We start from the raw sequence: 21,418 nt of genomic DNA on the forward strand, positions 1-21,418 counted from the left end.
AATTTGTAGATTTTATTTTTCACTTTGACATTATGGACCTTTTTTGTTTTGATCAGTAACAAAAACTCCTAATTAAATCCATTTTGATTCCATGTTGTAACACAATAAAATGTGAAAAAGTCCAAGGGGTGGATAATTTAGAGATCCACTGTATGAAATGTTCAAGGCATTCAGGAACGCACACTTTCACTCTTACACACAAATGTATTCAAATTCAAACACACCCATACATTAATATGCTTTGCTAAAATATTCCCAAGGGACTGGAAACAATTATTACTTTTGAATTCTTTCCAGATTATAGACATTTATATTAAAAGCTGATAGGTGATGCAGCTTTTTTAGTTTAAAAGAAGGGATGTTTATATGATAGAGGCATAAAGATGGCTGCGTTTCCTCAGATGTGTCACTGCAGTTCTGTTAGATAGGGTGCAGGGAGACTGAACTCTCTGCTATGCAAATCGTTGCGTGCACTAAACCTGTGTATGAAGCCAATGAGATAAGCAGGAAGCAAGCATGGAAAATTCACCATTGGCTGTTGAATCAGGGACAGCACCCTAGACCTATAACTGGAAATAGTTTCAGCTTCTCACCTGTTGCTCACAGCAGTCAGTTTAAGTTTTACATTTGGAAACCTGTTGATCTGTAAATTATATAAATACAACAGTGGACCTGAATCTTAATTGGAGGTAAGATTTTTCCTTTTAGTCCAAAGAAATATTTTTATTGTAAAAAAGATGATTTCTTTGTTGCCAGACAGGAGGATTTCAATGTGTTTTATGTGATGCTTTACAGGTATTCTGTGCTTATCAAACAGCCGCAAATCTTTTTAGAATAATTTTATAATGCTTAAGTATTAATAGCAGTAATCAATAGCAGATCTTTATTTACTGATTTTTCTAAGTATTGCATGTATCAGTCAAATAAACTTTAAGGATATCCTTTAGATTGTAGAAACCAGTACATCCTTTTCCAAGTGAAAATATACAATAACAACAGTATTGCATTCAGAAGAAATGCTCAATACTAGAGCCCTATAAAATAAATATAAAATGTTTCACTTAAAAAATTCTGATCATTTTGGCTCATTGCCTGTGGACAATATAAATTCTATTCAGTCAGTTTTATTACTTTGGATGGACAGGACATGATACTTAAAAGATTATTATGTTTAAAGTGATATTTAAGTTTGGTTTGGAGATTGAATGTAGTAATTTCATTCTAGAGAAAAGTAAACTTTAATAGTTCAGTTATTATGTAATAGTAAATACATTGAGCGTAAAATGAGATAGATCAAAAACTTGTCATAAATATATTGGAATACAGAAACCATCTATTCAAAGCAGGTTTATAATGCCTGAATATTTTAACATTTTAACAATAACAATGGCTTTTCTAAATCACCTATATAAACAGAACACATTAATCATGTCTCAGTCATTTGAAACATGCTGGCAAAAAATAGTACAAAATTACATAAAACAGATTCCAATATTTGAAACTAGTATTCCCATGGCAAACCTATTTAACATATACCTGTTTATCAACAAGAAACATCTTATTTTGTATGTGCTTGCTTCTTTGAAATTAAAAGTACAACATTGCGCTGAACAGTAGTGCTACTGGTTTGCTTTAGAAATGGTATATAACGAAAAGTATTTCTTGCAGAAAAACTACACAACTTTGAGAAGACATTTTGAATCATATTATTTTTCAGTTTATAGTCGCTCTTGTGTTATTATTTGCTGTTTAGTGGCTGTGTTCAAAGCAAATTAGGAACAACTGAATGTTGCTCTTTAGATATAAACTTAATGTGAACTCAGTAGCTTGTGTTAAACCTTATCAGTGAACTTCAAAGACAGGCCCTTTCTCAGCAGCTATTCAGTTGGTAGTAGTTGGGGAAAGGACAGACACAAGTTCATTAATTCTATATAGTATTTTGTAAAGATAAAGGATTTTGTTTCCTTTACAAGTTTTGTCTCTTACAAACTCTAAGAGTGTTTGCATAAATGCCCTTTGAAAAAAGCTTTAAAATCATTGTAGCAATTTTACAACAGTTTTATGCATCAAAAAGTTGTTGCATATCTACTATATGTTCTTTTATTTTCTGCACTGTTATAAACCAGCAAACAGCCCTCGTTTCTTATGTGCTCCTGATAAATTCAACAAAGCGATGGGAATTCACTTTAATCAAATTATGTAAATCTCAAACATATTTGAGGCACTTCCAATACCAGATTGTTTCTTATTCAGCCCTCGATAAACAATATGTCTAATAATCAGCAAGGAGAGGATTTATATCATAGCTTGATCCACTACACCCCCTCTGTGCACCAGAGCTCGCCTCCTCCTCCCAGCCTCCATCTGCTTTTTTTGCTTAGTGTAAAGGGGGAGGCCATCTATCCTGCCCCCCCCCCCCCCTGCCTTTCCACTTATCTGTGAACTCATTTATGGGCCGGGGAACCTCAAAAGGTGAGGGCAAAGGCCGAAGAATATAGTGTAAAATGTAAAAATTGTAGTATTGCTGCCTAGTCTTTTTTAATAATGTATTGCATGAGTTTTCTGACTGAAACTTTGTTCTGGATTGCCTTGCACATCTAAAAATATGAATTATGGAAACAATTTAAATGGAATGTATATGCTCTCAAAAGGGTTTTTTCTGTGGATAAATAATTTTTTTTTTTTTTTAAAGAGGTTGATCTCTAAAACAACTTTTTAGTTTTATGTGAATACAGTACATGAATTACAGTACAAAGAAGGTAGTTGTTCAACTTGTACCAAGAGTAAACTGTGGTACTATATTAATGCAGGGTCAATAGTGGGTCATGTGAGTCAGACGTGGATTCATGATAGGCTTTCCACAATAGATAGTAACAGTTTTATAGTTTTAGTTATAAACTAAATTAGACTGAACAATCATTTTGCGTCTCTCAAGCGTCACCTTTGGCACATTTTTGAGAAGTACATTTGTTTTCAGCCAAAACCCAATCAAAATGACTGCTGTAACTCTACAAACCAGAACCTGTCTAACGTGGAACTCAACTGCATTTGTTCATCATCCTGTACCTAATACCAATGTTAGCTCAATTGTGAACTTAAGCATTGAGTGGTTTTCAAAGTTGAAAGTCTTATGTTTTATTTTTTACTTTTTAGTTTAGCAGTATGGTACAGAGAAATCTGTATTTTCACTGTGGCACAGTATGAGTTTATTAATGTGATTGTTTCACAGCATTTTTTTAAACTGAATATTCCATTGAAATGTACAAGATATATTATTATTGAATGGCATCTAGAGACATCCCATTTTAAAATATTCCATTTTACAGTATTCCTATAAACCACATTCCTACATGTACTGTTGTATACAGACAGCACAGCATTCTACACAATATGAGCATGGTGTTTTTACATTAGAAAGAGTGACATGAAGAAACAAAGTAAAAGGATTTGCAATGAGTGAGTGGACCATATTCTGGGGAAGCATTTTCTCCATCTGTGGTTGATAATACATACTGTAAGCAACATTTAGAAAATGGCCAGGGCAGGTGTCATATACATAATAAAGAGCTGTATAGCTCATACTGAAGGATCGAGCATTTGCTTCAAACAACACAGCACTTGCCTGGGTCACGACAGGGTAAAATGCAGGACTCAAAAACCAAATGTGTACAGAACCAGAACAGGCCAACTAAGCCTCTGTTCTTCTAATAGACTCATAGCAATCAGACAGTATGGGGAAGCAATTCACAAGTAAAACAAAGTATCTATTTACGAGTACAAATTGAGAGAGGTTGTGCAATGCACTGGAAGTGCTGGGGAGCAACACAATTACATGTAACATATTAATGTAATCGGATTACTTTTTTTCTGTAACTTGTAACTGTAATAGTTCCTTTTTCAGACAGGTAATGAACTGTGGGAACACATTATATTTTATGTGAAAAAAATAGCTTACTTTTAGTTGCAAATAATAGAACTATGGATATTGCATAATGTGGAAATCAGAAAACGCTTAAACAGTGTAAGTCAAACCTTACATGTCATGTCATATGTATTCGCTTTTTATATCATCATTGCTATAAAATAGCATCAGCGAGAGTGAGTGGGTTTAATAGTTAAGAGTGCTTCCAGCTGCTGCCTATCCTGAACCAGGAAATCTCTTTAAATGTAAACTGTACCCGAGAAGTAACTTTTTTTTTTTCTAAGTAATAAGTTACTGTAACTAGTTACAATTAAGCAATAGAACGCTGGAGATGGGGGCTTTACCGTCTGATAAGGCCCTTCTTGTTATGTTAAATGCCCTCAGCTAAGGAAATTGTTAAGGCACGAGCCGGGCCTTACCAGACAGTAGCTCTTAGGTTTCTATTGCCTAATTGTAGTAAACATGGTTTTTAGAACAATGTAATATCTAAAAGTAAACTATGAATAAATTACTCAAGCTATATTTGCTCAGAGTGAGCTCAGGATTTCTTAAAATGCACATTCCCACGGCACAATTAGTGCCTCCTCCATGCTAACACAACAAGAAATAATTAGGGTTTGGCTTTCTGTTTTTATTATAAGCTCAAGTGAAACAAAACCTCAGACCCACACTTTTCATCTCACACCCACCACTACATTCATTCATATTGCAAGATTACTTTGTGTGTGTGTACAGTGTAAGATAAAAGGTACCAATCATGCAAAAGTCAATAATGTGGACTTACATTTGACAAGTGTTGTGTAAGATGTCTGGAAAACATCTACTCCATGTTTTTAAGAAAGCATATTGAGCTGCAGCCCTGTAAAACACAGATGAAGCATGAAAACTAATCTTTTTACAAGTTTGCTGTTTAGAGCACATCTTTACCTGCAGGTAGTTTAATTACTGTTTGTAGTTTATTGGACCTTTGGGCATTGCCCAGCTAATAGATTTAAAAATTTGCTGATTTTTGCAGGTATTCAAAGAGTGAATTGGCCAAAATGATGTACATGCATTCCACCCCCCACCCCCCCTTTTTTTTTCCTCACACACTCCCCCAAACACCTCCCCATTGCTGTCCCCTGCCCTCCTTCTAGCTCTCGCACCCTTCCCCTAAATAACTCCCCTGGCGTGGTCTCCTTCCCTTACAACACATTCACCTATCATGGACAAACTCATGACAGACAACAATTAACCAGTCTCTAGCGATGGTGCTCCCTACAGGTCCCAAGTCGCTACAGTATATTTTTGGTAATACAGTTGAGCACATCCACCAATCTTATGGTGCTTGTTTTGAATAGGTTGTCCTAGGTCAGGGATTTGTAATTTAACAGTCCAAAGCACTGTAGGAGTGTTGCAAGGTTGTTGAATTTGATCAAATCTCAAATTTTTTCCATTAAAGACAATCATTTATGAGGCAAAACAACCCCATCAATATAAAAATTGGTTCAAAGGCAATCAAACTACCACCAAACTCTTCAAAAGGACAGGTCTGTGCACCCGGGCCCATGTTGCGAATGAGGATCCATTTCTCACAGCTACTAGGAATAACAGAACACTTGCTCATATAGTCAAAAGTGTAGAGTACAAATCTTATGATATGATGAGGAAACTCAGTCACGACTGCAGTTCAACCTTTAACCTTTTGTTCTGAGCTGCAGCTTGTAATAAACGGATTAAAAGTCAATGTCACAGTACATTAATACATAATACACGGTTGAATGCAAATAAAAACAAAAATCAACAACACATGCATAAAAATATTTATGAATCCTATCATTCATCATTGTTCATGATTACGTGATGGCGGACAGTTTGTATTATAATGTGATGGTTCACATAGGCTCTGCGTCTATATTGTGCATTGGGAACACACATTAAAAATAAGGATATTGTCCAAACATGTATATTCATATTGAAAAGGGATCCATGTACAAACAAAAATAATTGCAGTAGAACTATGGCTGTGTTAAAAACACAAGGCTTCATTCCTTAAAGCTTTGTCATCTAAAAGCATTTAATAGAAGTTCACAACACTCCCTGCTGTATCTTTTATTGTACTGTCTGAGCAGCCTGTATCAACTTACCTCCTATAAAATGTAATAAGCACTTGTGGTGCTTCAACACAAACATACATCTTTGTGGACGTTTAAGAATGCTGTACAATAGCAGTAGTCACTCAAGGCCAAATTAGAACTCAGACATAAACATTGAAATATTCCCTCCTATATTTTAACATTAATTTGGTAATTTGCATTTGGAAGGAGAATCTTTCAGACAACTACAATGAAACACACACAACCCAAAAGTACTGCCAAAAGAGAGTTTTTTTTAACCCTAGTCAATACTTAGGCGCAGTACAGAAACCAGGACCAGAGGACACAATTGAAAATGAAGTGATGATAAACTTAGGACAAAGGGAAAAAGACACTTCTTCACACAGAGTGGTGGGGGTATGTAATGGGCTTCCTAGTCACATTGTTGAAGGAGACACTTTTTCACACAGAGTGGTGAGGGTATGGAATGGACTACCTAGTCATGTTGTTGATGCAGAAACACGTGGATCCTTTCAGAATATTAGAACCCAACTCATGTTAGCAGCATACTCAGCAGTAGTGTTTATTCATACTGCTCAGCTACTGTATTTGGCACCTGAATAAACAATGGCAGGTATATAAGTTTAAAATCTACAAAAATAAATGTGCAATGTATTCAGTAGTAATACATTATTAAGTCTATTAGGGTAGATTGATTCACATAGAAATGTGATAGAGCTACTATTCAGCTATCAGTACTAGAAGAATCTGAAAAGAAGCAAAATGTACTGTTGTACTATATTTTGTGACATTTAGCTTGGTCTGTTATTTCTTATTAAATTTTGAAAGCAGTTTGTAATATATATATATATATATATATATAGAGAGAGAGAGAGAGAGAGAGAGAGAGAGAGAGAGAGAGAGAGAGAGAGAGAGAGAGAGAGCTCTTATTATATTATTTACATTTTAAATAGTGAGCAGATAGGTTTGTTGATTATTTGAGTAGTATTGTTCCTTGGGATAACAAAATACCAAGCTCAAGTCATGTGATTTCATAAAAACACCATTTGCCAAAATGAGCGAATTAAGAATCTGTATAAATACCCATTCAAAAACACATGAATTTAAACCATGCAAGAACAGTGAAAGATACGGCCATGCGCTGCTTGAGTAATGAAGATTGCCTGGTTGCTATCGGCATGATTGAAGACAGCCTGTCTGTGAGAGAAGTTGTCCGAAGAATGACATGTTCTGCTTCAACAATCTGCAGACTAGAGAAAAACCAGGAAACTGGCTTTGTGAGGGACAGGCCACGTCATGGAAGGCAGAGGGTCAATCCACTGTCCCTGACCCTGCTGCTGCGTTGTTCAAGCCAACCAGTGGGGTGGTGGAAGTATGATGATCTGGAAGCCAAAACGGATGTGTCGATTTTCCAGCAGGACAATGCAAGACTAGGTGCTAGGGTTCCAATACTACTCAAACATTCAACAAACCTATCTGCTCACTATTTAAAATGTAAATAACATAATGTATGTGCCCAATGAGCTATTGACGTAAACGTTTTCATTGTGCACCAGTGTGTGTGTGTGTGTGTGTGTGTGTGTATATATATATATATATATATATATATATATATATATATACACACACACACACACACAGTGCCTTGAAAAAGTCTTCACACTCTTGAACAAACATTTTTTGCATTCTACTGCCTAAATAATACAATTCAATATGCATTAAAGTAGAAGTTTGTTTCATTGATCTATACAACATCTTTTACGCTTTCAATGTGAAAGAATAATTATAGAAATATTCAAAAAGTAATTAAAAAAAAAGCCTTGATTGCATAAGTCTTCACGCCTCTTGAGTCAATACTCAATTAACTTTCTTCTTGCTGAGCCACTCTATTGTTGTTTTTGCTTTGTGCTTAGGATCATTGTCCTGCTGAAAGGTAAATCTTCTCACCAGTCCCAGGTCTCTGGCAGACTGGAACAGGTTTTCCTCCAGGATCTGCCTGTACTTTGTACCATCCATCTTTACTTCAATCTTCACAAGCCTCCTTGAAACATAATGCTGCCACCACCATGCTTTAATGCGTGATGTGCCATGTTTGGTTTGCACCACATGTTTATGCTTAGCATTAAGACCAAAAAGTTCCACTTTAGTCTAATCAGACCACAAAACCTTCTCCCACATTTGTGCAGTGTCCCCTAAGTGTTTCTTTGCAAAAGCTATGCAGCACATCATATGGCTTTTTTTCAGCAGTGGCTTCCTTCTTGCCACCCTCCCATACAGGCCATGTTTGTGGAGTACTCTTGAAATTGTCGAACAGTCAACATTTTCCCCAATCTCAGCCAGAGACCTCTGTAGTTCTTTTAAAGCAATCTTACGCCTCACAGTGACCTCCATCAGCAATTTCCTTAAGCCACAGCTACTGAATTTGGAGGAATGGCCTAATCGAGGTAGAGTTTTGGTGGTGCCAAACTTTCCCCTTTACAATGATGGACCTGACAGTGCCCCAAGGGATATTCAAAGACATTGAACTTTTATTATAGCCTTCCCCCAATCTTTCCTTTTCAATAACGTTATCCGGGAGTTCATTTAGCAGCTCCTTGTTTAGCATGTTTTGCCATTTGCTTCGAATTCACTTCATACAACAGAAACAGCTTGATTCTTCATCCAGGAGTATTCAAATCAGTTGAACTATTGTGATTGGACACAGTTGGGCTCTATTTAACTTATTATGTGCCTTGTAAGGCAATTTGTTGTACCTGAGCTAACTTGGGTTTGTTATGACAAGGGGTGTGAAGACTTATGCAATCAAGACTCTTTGTTTTTTATTTTTAATTACTTTTTGAATATTTCTATAACTGTTCTTTCACTTTGAAAGTATAGAGGATGATGTGTAGATCAGTGAAACAAACTCCTACTGTAATGCATTTTGAATTCAATTTTTTAGACCACAGAATGTGAAAAATGTTCAAGGGTGTGAAGACTTTTTCAAGGCACTGTGTATATATATATATATATATATATATATATATATATATATATATATATATACACACACACACACACACACACACTCTGAGTGTACAAAACATTAGGAACACCTGCTCTTTCTATGAAATAGACTGATGAGGTGAATCCAGGTGAACGCTATGATCCCTTATTGATGTAGCCTGTTAAATCCAATCAGTGTACATGAAGGGGAGACAGGTTAAATAAGGATTGTTAAGCTTTGACACAATTGAGACATGGATCATGTATGTGTGCCATTCAGAGGGTAAATGGGCAAGACAAAAGATTTAAGTGCCTTTGAACGGGTTATGGCAGTAGGTGCCAGGCCTGCCGGTTTGAGTGTGTCAAGAACTGCAACGCTGCTGGGTTTTTCACGCTCAGCAGTTTCCCGTGTGTATCAAGGATGGTTCACCAGCCAAAGGACAACCAGCCAACGGCAGGCCAGTGGTCAAAAATGGCTCATTGATGAAAGAGTCCAAAGGAGGCTGACTCGGATTGCGCAGAGCAACAGATGGGCTACAGTTAGTCAAATGACAGTTCAGTACAACATTGGTGCCGAAAGACCCATAAAAGAATACACAACTCGTCGTACCTTGTCACAAATGGGGTATGGCAGCCGATGACCTACAGAGTTCCACTTCTTTCAGCAAAACACAAGAAACTGCGCTTGCACTGGGCTAAGGAACTAAAACACTGGACACTGGAGGACTGGAAAAACATTGCCTGGTCTGATGAATCCCGGTTCCTGCTGTTTCACGATGATGGGAGGACTAGGGTATGGAGAAAACTACATGAGTACATGCATCCATCATGCCGCGTGTCAACATTACAGGCTGCTGGTGGTGGTATGATGGTGTGGGATGTGTTTTCATGGCACACATTGGGCCCATTGATAATAGTGGAACAATGTTTGAATGCCACAGTATATCTGAACATCACTGCCAATCAGGTGCATCCCTTCATGGCAGCAGTGTATCCATCTGCTAATGGATTTTTTCAGCAGGATAATGCCCCATGCACAAGGCTAGGATTGTCCAGGAATGGTTCCACGAACATGACAGTGAATTCAACTTACTGCAGTGGCCTGCCCAGTTACCAGATCTCAATCCAATTGAGCATCTGTGGGATGAAATGGAACAAGCTATTTGGAGCAGAGATCCACTACCAGCCAACTTGACACAACTGTGCGAAGCATTGGAGTCAACATGGCCAAGCATCCCTGTGGAACGCTTTCGACACCTTGTAGAGTCCATACACCGACGATTGAGACTGTTCTGAGGACAAAAGGGGGTGCAACTCAATACTAGGATGGTGTTCCTAATGTTTTGCACACTCAGTGTGTGTGTGTGTGTGTGTGTGTGTGTGTGTGTGTGTGTATATATATATATATATATATATATATATATATATATATATATATATATATATATATATATATATATAATGTATGTGTGTGGATAGGTGGTATGACCATGGTAAATTCCTTAATATTTTTGGGTAAAATTCACAAATTACAGTTACCTTTCCACAGCAGCTCATACGTTCTACGACATCAAACAGCAAGATGTGCAAGGACTAGTCAGTTATCAATATTGTAGATACTGTACTTGGGGCAGCAGTACAGTTATCACATCCAATTTAGAGAGATGTCAGAACTAGACAGAGCTGAGGAGTAAGTGTGGGTGGTTCAAGCAACTATTTATTAATTGTTTCATTTATTAAAACATGACATAACCAGGATTTTCCCTTGAACCATATGGTCCATGTTTCATGTTGTGTTTCCACTGCTGTCTTTCATGAGCTGATGGTCTAGATGAGGCGCGGCTGTGTATTGTAATCTTGTACCATATCATCCATAACTATTAAACAGTGCCGATCAGTGCTAAACCCAGAAATGCTAACAGAAACTTAATAAAGACTTCTAGTCATGAGAGTTATTCAAACTATTAAGTGTATTTGAGTCTTTTGAAAACCTGCATCATAACAATCTAATTTGGTTTACTTTTGCTACAACTAGCCTTGCGTATGGAAAATGTGTGTTTGTGGCAGGGAAAAATCTCCCTGCCAAACTAAATTGTTAATTATTTTATTGTTTAATTATCACCCGCACCTCATAGTGATTGTAAATTAGCGCCAGGTGCAGGGTTTAAAAAGCTTGCAGCCAGTTTATTTTGGGCTTCTGCGTGTGAAGAAGCCTGCTTGAAAGGACCTGTGTATATCCTTTTTTGATGTGTTTTGGTTGGTTTTGTTTTTACAGGTAAACAGCTTAGCTGTCCTGTTTGAGTTAGGTTTATGTTTAGTTGGTGTTCAAAAAGGAGTTAGGTGCAAATTCTTGTGTTAGGTCAGTGGTTTTTAAAGAGGCAACAAACCAAAGAGTTGCAGCTCGGTTTACAATATTTAAGATAAATAAATAACTACAAGTTCTTGTTCTTCATGTTAGTTAACTTTTTCACCCTCAGCAATGCATCAATGAAACTCATTACAAACCCAGTATACTTTTTATTCAAACGAAGTTGGTTATCAGAGGTGAAACAGCTGCAGTACACTTTTACTATTAAAATTAGGGGAAAAGCACAATAGAGTATATAATGCTGTCAGACTCCTTTAAGAAAACTTTTTCAAAATAAATTGTGGAATGTAAAATCTTCAGAAAACATAGCCATTGTGAAAATTACACTTTAGTCACTTAATTTGAAAAACAAAGCAGTATCCTAATAACAACATGCAATCTCCTATAAAAAGTAGAATTTCTCCACATATAAGAGTTACATACTGTGTTCACTCCTTTGTCTCTCAAGCTCTGGACCATGGTCGGGCAAACCGGCTGCACCATGAGCATCCCTTCAAGTGTGGGCACACAGAGCCAGCTGCCTGCCGCGTGGAGTGCACACTACACCAGCACTGATGGTAAACACTACTTAGAACATGCACTCTTTTTAACCTACGTGTAGGGCCAAACATTTCAAAAGGAAAAAGGAGTTAAGCACCAGAGGTGGATAGCCTCAGAAAAACTAGGCTTTAGCTATACCACATAATACCTAAACAAACATATAATGAGACACATTAAACAAGACAAAAAGTTAAAGAAAAATTGACTTGCTGCCAATATGGCAATACACATTACTATTCTGCATGGTTTTAGGAACTACTGGGATTGGTTGAGCTAAAGGGGTAGATTAATCTCTGTTGTTGCCTCATTGTACACCAACATATTTGTTATCTTTTTTCTAAAACAATTGATCTGTATTCAAATGATTGCTGCAAAGTAAGTTTTAAATTGATTATGTTAAACAATAAGTAGGTTTGCAACATTACTAGCGTGATTCACAAAAATTGTACCATGGATTAAAAAGCTGTCTGGTAGCTCTTTTACTAGACTCGATACTGACTGGTACTGACTTTCCTACTGACCAGGGTCTACAGCAGGGATCCTGGGGAGGATGTGGCAGGAAACCCCCCCTCAGTTCTGGTCCAAGTTCCAGGTGTGGGAATGGCTGCAGCAAACCTTCGACGTTCACCAGCTGGATGCCAACTGCATTCCCTTTCAGAACTTTGACATTGACGGAGGCCAGCTGTGCACCATGAACCTGCAGGACTTCACCCGGGCTGCTGGTAGCATGGGCCAGATACTCTACCACAGTTTGACTGAGCTGAAGTGGAATGGTACGGTAGAAGGGCCTTGTTGTTTTTCTCGCTTTCATTTTTATGATGTTGTGCTGCACCTGAATTTGTGTGGATAGGGAAGCACAGCCTAATATCAACCCTCAGTATTCAAATGAGTCAGATCTGCTCTTTTAACTATCAGAAACCCCCCTCTAACCTACAGTAGATGCAGTTTTTATACCCTACAGAATGCAAAGGTATCTGTTAAGGAAGCACATTTACACAACAGGTCTGTGCAAGTAATGTAAAGGACATTGATACAAGATACATGAGTATGCTACAGATATTCATTGACTAGAGATGTAGTTGCCTTGTTTTTTATTCTGCAGTTTCATTGAGATAGATGTATCTTTCTTTTTTTTTCACTTTCAGGTCATTGTGTAAATGAACTCTTTTCACCAGTGGATATTAAAACAGAAATTGATGGTAAGAAAATAGATTTGAAATCTGGTTTGAACTCATGTCAGGATTTCCACCACTAGTTAATGTTTGACACAGTTTGACAATTGTTTGAAGGGAAGTCCTGGTCATACAGGTTTACTGGCTTGTGTAAATGTAATTGTGGTTCCTTTATAATCATAACAAAACCTAAATACCCAAAATGTTAAGTAACTGAGACATACTTATTAGAAAGTCATGTTCATGACTAAGTATCAATAATTGTTTACAAACCATTTTGTAATGCTTAACGGGTACTGAAAAATAAAATATTCACAAATGTACATAATAAATTGAAATCATTATGCGCAAGGATTCAAAGAGCTGTCAAGGTCTGAGGCATGAATAGAGTTAGAAAAAATAAAACAAGATTTTGTTCGGGTTTTGCACATTTGTGAGCTTCTGTCAAATTCACCAATAACTCAAGAGCAGGAGTCCTATGCACGCTTCTACAGCAACTGTCCAAGTAGGAAAAGCAACAGTAAGTGTCATTATAACCCTAATAAAATGTTGGGCATTACCTCAGCCAATCTAAATGCAGCATTTCAGGTCATTATCTGCCAAGGAAGGTCGGCTTATGTAAACAAAAAACCTACTCACATTAAATGAAATCCTAATAAACAAATCTGCCACGCCTGTAGCCTAAATGTATTTGAAACTCAAAGTAAGAATGATGGATTACAAAGTTCTCAGTCCTGTGATATGAGAAGATTTGGAAACAGATCATCAGGGAGATTTTTTTTCCAGTACCGGTAACCCAATGTGGCACTGACAAAATCAGAAAAAACTTGTCAAATAATAGCTTTTCTAATGACTTTTCACTTTGCATGTATATTGAAAGCAAAATGTATGCTTCGTGTTTAACCTTTTATTTAGCAGAAACACAGTGAAAAGGAAAGTCAGAAACTTTCTTCAGCTTTTTTTAGCTGTGTGAGGTAATGTTGTCTCAGTTGCTAAAACGTGCAGATGACATAATAGGCTTTGATTTACAAAAAAGCATTTGACAGATTGCTGTACAAGAGTCTAATCCTTCAGCTGAAAACAGTGGTAATATGCGGTAGTACAAATAGATATATGTACTGTAATGATCAGATCAGTGCCAGGTCCCTTGCTGGTTTGTTTCTTCATTAATGAACTAGATCATGGGATAATTAGCAAACTTATAACATTTGCAGATGTAACACAGCCTGGGAAGTGACATGTTTTCAGCTTATCAGGAAACCCAATGGGATTGAAACCCTGATGTTCTAGTAATGTAATTCAATCATGCCAGTTGTCCTGCTTGTCTAGGGTTGCCAAAGGAGCCTATATGGAATCTATCCTTGAGTAATACTGATCAGCAGTTTGCATGTGTGTAAAACAAGCAATACCCTGCACAAGCCCAATATCCAAAAACAAACTCTATTGACAGGGAAATCTATACAAAACTAGGAATGGATTAGGATTGATCATTTTTAAGTTATAGATTGGAGCTTTATTCACAGCACAGACAGCAAAGTTAAACGTTGTAAATTGTATACAGTGTTTAATTTTTCAAAAATCTTTAAAAATGATGCAATATTTCAACTGGAATAAGATATATATTTTTAGCTTTAAATAACTTATTGTGTAATTTCACATGCGTTTTTGTGTGTCTGTTCAGAACTACCATGTATGCTGCACCCATTTAAGGAAGAGAGCTGTTTTTATGACTGTACCAACACAGGTAGGGGAGTTACTGAGGTATACTGTAATAACAAGGAAGCCACATAGTTACTGCTACATCTGCCTTTTCTAAAAAAATGTTTCATTCTATTGCAGATCTGTTAGACATCAAAGTGCCCTATCAAGCTTCAATGGGTCAAAGTACATCGACTCCAGTTACTCAGGGTAAGGACAGTAAAAAGGGTTGGGCTGAGCTAAACATGGACAAAGGTGGTGTGTGCTTTGATAATTAAAAAAATTAGACAAATATATTACTGTGTGGTACTGATTATGTTTTCAATTTAAAAAAAGATGAGCTTTACTTTTGTGGGGTTTTTTTCCCATATTTTTTGGCCCCTGTGTAGCATTGGCCAAATATTCCCTGTGGATAATTTAAATGTGCTTGGGGAATTTATTGGACACCCTTGCCCTTTACCTCCTATTCAAAAAAACAAAGGATTATCAAGGGATTTTATTTCCCTACTTACTGTATAAGAGTTGTGCTGACAAGATTTTGGGGTAAGAACAACACAAGAAGTTTGGAAGTATATATATCATTGTATGTATCAATTCAATTTATATATATATATATATATATATATATATATATATATATATATATATATATATATATATATATATATATATCTGAAAATTGAATTGATACATAAGGGGAATTAATATCCTGATAACAGCTCATCTAATTGCCATAAAACTTTGTTTGAACAGTCATTAGATGAAGTTATCAATGATATTACAATGTATTTTATGCTAACAATACATTGTATTAAACAAAACTGTGTGGCTATGCAGTGTCATGTGCACTCATGAAAGGAGTTAATATGCATTCCCTGTCCACATGACCCAGCCCGCATACCTACAATAACAACCAGTAGGTTCTGAACCAGGAAACGGAGAGTACTTTTAGGGGGAGAAACTTGTAGTTTGGGCCATGTACTCAGGGTAATGCCCGGATCAGAGCCAGGGCCTGTGCTTTTTTGTTTCAAGGCTAATTAACTAGATCAAGGGATAATTAGCAAAACTAATATTTGCAGATGTAACACAGCCTGGGAGGTGACGTTTTTAGCTAATCAGGAAGCTCAATGGGATTGAATTCCTGATTTTCGAGTAAAGTATAAATCATGCCAGTTGTCCTGCTTGTGTGCGGTTGCCAAAGGAGCCTATGTGGTATACAACCTACAGTACAACCTGGTTACAGACATGAAAGACATTATCAAGATGTTATTGGCTGCACGACATTAGTGGCACAAATAATGAGGATGCCTTTTACTCTACATGTCTGGATTAGAGTTTCACATCCAACAGATAATTCACACTTGCCATCTGGAAGGAGGTGCTCTGCAGTACTGCCTTGCCTGCTTAAGTTGGTGAACACCTAGGGTGATGTCCTGCAACTGCTCATTAAACAGGTTGGGCAAACTATCATCATCCATTGATGCCCACAGTGTCTGTTTTGTGAGGAGATTGTATATTTTTGTTGTAAGAATTGGCCATAACCAGGCCAAGGGCCTTGAATCTCTTACTACAGCCATTTGAAGATGCATCAACCCATCTTACCTTTGTGACAAACCATGAATGTTGCTTCATTGTTGTGTGCTGCTTTTGACGCTAAAAACATTCTTTGCCTTTTTATGCTCTTGTCACAGCAAAAATTACAAAATAGGCCCCGTGGTGACTGGGATGCAGCATCATCTTTATGTCAATTCCACCTGGTAATGGGTTGATGTACAAGTTAATAGCAGCATATCCTGATGTCTTCTTTGAAACATACAGTTATTTGTTAACAACTGTGTGGGATAAATCCAGTACTTATTGCAAGCCATCCCTTGACTTGTAATCTTAAGCCAAGGTGTCTATATATCCTACAAGGGAGCAGTGACAGGGGATGACTGCATTAAAATACTTTCAAAAAATGACAAAACAACCATTTCTTGTCTCCTTATTTTTTGTAGACTCTTTTAAAACGGTGTACTACTCTTTTGTAGATCTTTTGAGATGTTGTTTTGTGAATGGTAATCATGGTGTATATTTACTCCAATCACACCTGTTAATTTTACAATTCTAAAAGAACTGCTGAGTAGTACATGTAAGCACTTGTTTCTCATTCTGTTACATTAGCATGAAATACACTCCTTTCAAAACAGGTTGGTAAAGGTCTGAAAATACTCTACAGTCTAGTATGTATTGTTTCTTAAGTAATAAATAATTTTCAACAAAGCAGCTTCATCAGTGTTTAAATTCAGTCTGGTATCTGTTTGTCATTTAGAGATTATTCTGTATTGGTGCCAACATTTTACTATTAATTGCAAAAGTAATGGATGCAGTTCATCTGAACTATAATAACCATTCCATAATATGAATTTATAAAAAAGGAAGCCTGGTTTTACTGTTTTATGAAATTAACCCTCACACTTTTCTCTGCTCCCAGTTCCAGAGGTGAAGAGGAAACACAACAGACAACAGGAAGGGCAGTTTAAAAAACATAGTATGTTTTCTTTTTTTGTTTTTGTTTGATAATAAAAGAAAGGCTAACTTTGGAGAACACTTGCAGGGCCAATCAAAATTTTTTTTTTAAATGAATGTTACTGCATAAAAAATGATTTAAGTATATCTGGGTGCCATCAGTATAAAAGTGAAAAGCTTTTAATCTGACCAATGGAGACATACTGGCTTCCATCCGAAAGATAGAAATTAAAACCATATTAACACATCACCAGAAAGATAGAAATTAAAACCATATCAATGCACCACGAGAAAGGTCAAAAAAAGCTTCAGCACTTTGTGGCAAGTGATGTCCATTAACAATATATACTGCAGCATCCAGGTCAAGCAAGACCAAGGCTTCTAATTAGAGTCAGTACCCAGGAAAAGACCATTCTATACTCTTAGGAGAGCTGTCATGATATCCAGACCGAAACTTCTCCAAACTTTTGCATATGTTCAAATGATCAAATTGAAGGTTTAGCAACAAACTGAAGATTTGATAATGAGTGACAGGAGGGATGTTTTTATAACAATGTTTTCTCCATGTGTCCCCTCCCAGACCCCCGAGGGACACACCTGTGGGAGTTCATCAGGGACATCCTTTTGAATCCAGAGCGGAACCCAGATCTGATAAAGTGGGAGGATCGTACAGAGGGGATCTTCCGCTTCCTGAAATCAGAGGCTGTTGCTCAGCTCTGGGGCAAGAAGAAAAACAACAGCAGCATGACTTATGAGAAGTTGAGCCGAGCAATGAGGTAGAGGTCTTTGAAACATTCAGGCTACTTTCATGTGGAGCTATTAATGCATAATTGCATGCGTAGCTGACCTATTGCCATTGACTTGATGAACTTCCATTAAATGTGTTAATTTATTAAGACTATCTACTGTGTTATGTCAATTGTACGAATGGTCCCATTTTAACAACATAGTGCATCTTGTATTACTGGTAATGTGTTGCTGTTAGTTATTTTGTATTTCTGCTGCTATGAAGTCACTTTTCATCTTCCCATACAGTTACTATAAGAATAGCAATTCTTCTGATATGTTAATTTAAAGAACCTGTTTAAATGTACAAGTACATGGTTATTTTAATGAAGCAATATGGCATGTCATGGTGGCTGTTATTGTAGGATGTCATCACTACTTGCGATACCCTACACACCCTTTAGGGCAATATTGCGATTATACAATGACTATGAGGCCATTTTAATTTAAAAACAACTAATGAAATATGTTTTAAAAAGTAAGTAGCAGGGTTCCGAAAAATACAGCTTTAAATGCCCCTACGTGTTGCTACAACAGTTTTAAAAACTTGTATTTTTAATTTTTTTCACTGTTAACATCCTGACAACTTTTTCCACTTATAACTTTAAAGTTTGTTTCAAATCTCTTTTCAAAATGTCTGCTCTAGGGCACTGATAGTGTAAGGATTATTGCCCACATTTTCAAACAGGTAACACAGCAATAACAATCCATGATGTGGTATGGAACAGAAAAGCCAGGGCACTTGATTTTTTAATATTTTTAAATCGCTCTTCCTGCAGCAATTTAGAGGTTTGATCTCAAACCCCATTAGAGTGGACATTTTGAAGAGAGTTTTAAAACAGACTTTGTAGTTATTAGTGGAAAAAGTTGTCAGGATGTTAACAATCAAAAGAAAAATTACAGGAGTGTTACTTAAACAGCTGTAGCAACACGTGGGGATGTAAACGCTATATTTTTCGAAATTACTCTATAAGACAATTGTGCCGATGGCCAAAGATACTGCCAGGACTGTGATGCCATATAGCCCATTAAAATGAAGAGGACGACCCTTGCTATTGTATAAGAAACAGGATCAAATCTTCAAATCTATTACATGATTATCTTGATTAAAATAAAAAGATACATATAAAACCATTAACAAAACTTAGAATGAAGTAAAATTGGCTTAATGTTCTGTATCGTCCTAAGTGGCAGTCACTCTCATATTTCTTAATCTCTGCAGGTACTATTATAAGCGGGAGATTCTTGAACGCGTCGATGGAAGGAGGCTTGTCTACAAATTTGGGAGGAATGCACGAGGGTGGAGGGAATCTGACAAGTAATACAACAAGTTGTGCCTTCATTTGTTACAATATTAAGATGTAAAAAATAGATATTTTATTTATAACCTTTGTATCATGCAGCTATTGGTTAATATGAAGTAGCCTGACTTCCTTTTTTTTGAGATTTTTTTACTTGTGTTTTATTATTCAAGTGTGAAACTTGGCCCAGTTGTCTGTATTGATCCAAGTGTAAAACAGAAAGCCACACTCTGCTCAAGTTACAAAAGCCTCCAGCGATGGCAGTCTGGGTAATATGAAATATGAGCATTCCATCGTGAGCGCTCACCGCCATCTCTACATTGATCACATATGAAGCTTTTCTCCAGTGGAATTTTGACTTTACAAATCACCATTGCTTTTCCTTGCTCTTGGTCTTAATTGTCCAATTATTACATTACATATTTGTTTTCTAAACACACATTTCTAATTTGTTTTATATAACTTGGACAAGTGGGAATCTACGTCATCTGCCAGTATCATCTGCATCTACTGGTTAGTGTCTGATGTCTCCTCCTTACATTTGAATAAACTGCCTTCGGTCTGCTAAACAGAACCTTATCTGTTTTACTAGTTGGCCCACTCTGCCTTATTTGCTAGGTTGCATTAACTTAAATGTTGGTTGTGAAAACACCTGTTTAGCATGAATTCTCCTTTTAAAAAATATATGTGCTATCAGATTTTTTATTAAAACCATTAGAGGTGTGTCAATAGTTCATGTATTTTATGAATAATTCCCTTTAAGAAGTTTTAGGTTATTAGGATTCTATATAAATGAATTAAAACCTTATTTACACAATTGTTGTTTAATATATACAAAATATATATTTTGAAAATATATTAAGGGGAAAATACACATATTATAAAATATATGTTGCAATATACTGCTGTATTTTCCTGGTAAATATATTGCTATATGTTGTAACATAAAACAATATGCTTTAAAATATGCAAATTATTGCCATTTTAAGATATACATATATTGGCAACATATATATTTTTGAAAATATAAAATATGTACAATATATTTGTCAATATAAGTTAAAAATATATTGCAGTATACTGAATAATAGTTGTATTTATAGTAACATAAATATATTACAGTATGCTGTAATATTTGTATATATTGACATAAATATATTTTGTACTGCTATATTTTCCAGTATACTGAAACATACGTCAACATATTTCCCAAATATATTGCAATATATTTTATTTCCATAACTGTGCAAAATGTACCATAAGAGATGCCCTACTCATGACAAATAAATCACTTATTATAAGTCACACAATGAAGACTGTACTCAGGAATAGCTTTAAAATGAAAAAAAAAATGTAAAACATAACTTTTATCCACCCCTCCACCAGTCATGAAATGGTTCTGTCCATGATTCGTGCGTGTAGGGTGCTGTGTCGTAGTGAGGCTTTTTATTAAAAACAAAACTGCAGAGGGAGAAATGTGTGTTTTAAAAAGTTTGTAGTGATTTCAGAAATATTTTCATCAAAGTTCATCAAAATTTAGAAAGTGAATTAATAGGATGGGCCGTATTACAAAACGTACCAGGTATGTGTGTCTTTTTTGATTTGTTTAGATTTTTGAACCACTGGAATTAGACGTGGTGTTCTATGCACTGGACGACATCTGTACACCAGATAAGATGTACAGATAAGATGAAATATTTTGGCAAATACTTCACTGTGATTGGTTGATTTCTGATATGTGGTTTGTAATTGTTTAAGACAAATTGCACTGTCCCTCTAAATAGTTTGTAGAGTGCTAAATGATATTGTAACCAACAAAGAACACTTTTAAACACAGTATAATACAGTAGTTGTTTTAAAAGGTAGATGTTTGTAAGAAAAGCTTCTTTGTTTGCAAATCTAAAATGTCCATGATTTTGACTTGCAGCACAGGCAGACAAACTTAAGTTTTGAGGCTCAGTACATTCAAAGTAGCAAAAACTTAAATACATTTGATAGTTTTATGTCTGATACGAATCAGTATATTATTAGTTAGATATGAT

General features: G+C 36.2%; 1 protein-coding gene across 3 annotated transcripts; it reads left to right on the forward strand.

The window, feature by feature from the left end:
* The first annotated feature begins 591 nt into the window (after window positions 1-591).
* On the forward strand, window positions 592-20,118 carry LOC121329765 (ETS homologous factor-like). Of its 3 annotated transcripts, XM_041275539.1 has the most exons (9): window positions 592-689; window positions 11,820-11,928; window positions 12,436-12,684; window positions 13,057-13,110; window positions 14,765-14,827; window positions 14,923-14,991; window positions 17,255-17,311; window positions 17,870-18,065; window positions 19,298-20,117. In XM_041275539.1, the coding sequence occupies exons 2-9, from the start codon at window positions 11,829-11,831 to the stop codon at window positions 19,395-19,397; spliced, it is 888 nt and encodes a 295-aa protein (XP_041131473.1). In that variant the 5' UTR covers window positions 592-689; window positions 11,820-11,828; the 3' UTR covers window positions 19,398-20,117. The 3 variants fall into 3 exon arrangements, with proteins under 3 accessions (XP_041131473.1, XP_041131474.1, XP_041131475.1); XM_041275540.1 differs by lacking the exon at window positions 14,765-14,827 and having other exon boundaries at window positions 19,298-20,118; XM_041275541.1 differs by lacking the exon at window positions 11,820-11,928.
* Window positions 20,119-21,418: the final 1,300 nt, after the last annotated feature.

This window comes from Polyodon spathula, chromosome 17, assembly GCF_017654505.1.
Source record: "Polyodon spathula isolate WHYD16114869_AA chromosome 17, ASM1765450v1, whole genome shotgun sequence".
In the NCBI taxonomy this organism is placed as follows: domain Eukaryota; kingdom Metazoa; phylum Chordata; class Actinopteri; order Acipenseriformes; family Polyodontidae; genus Polyodon; species Polyodon spathula.

Coding starts and splice junctions, on each gene's coding strand:
- LOC121329765 (XM_041275539.1), top strand. CDS start 11,829: ATGGTCGGGCAAACCGGCTGCACCATGAGCATCCCTTCAAGTGTGGGC. Junction 12,685..13,056: donor GACTGAGCTGAAGTGGAATG/GTACGGTAGAAG, acceptor TTTCACTTTCAG/GTCATTGTGTAAATGAACTC. Junction 14,828..14,922: donor TTATGACTGTACCAACACAG/GTAGGGGAGTTA, acceptor ATTCTATTGCAG/ATCTGTTAGACATCAAAGTG.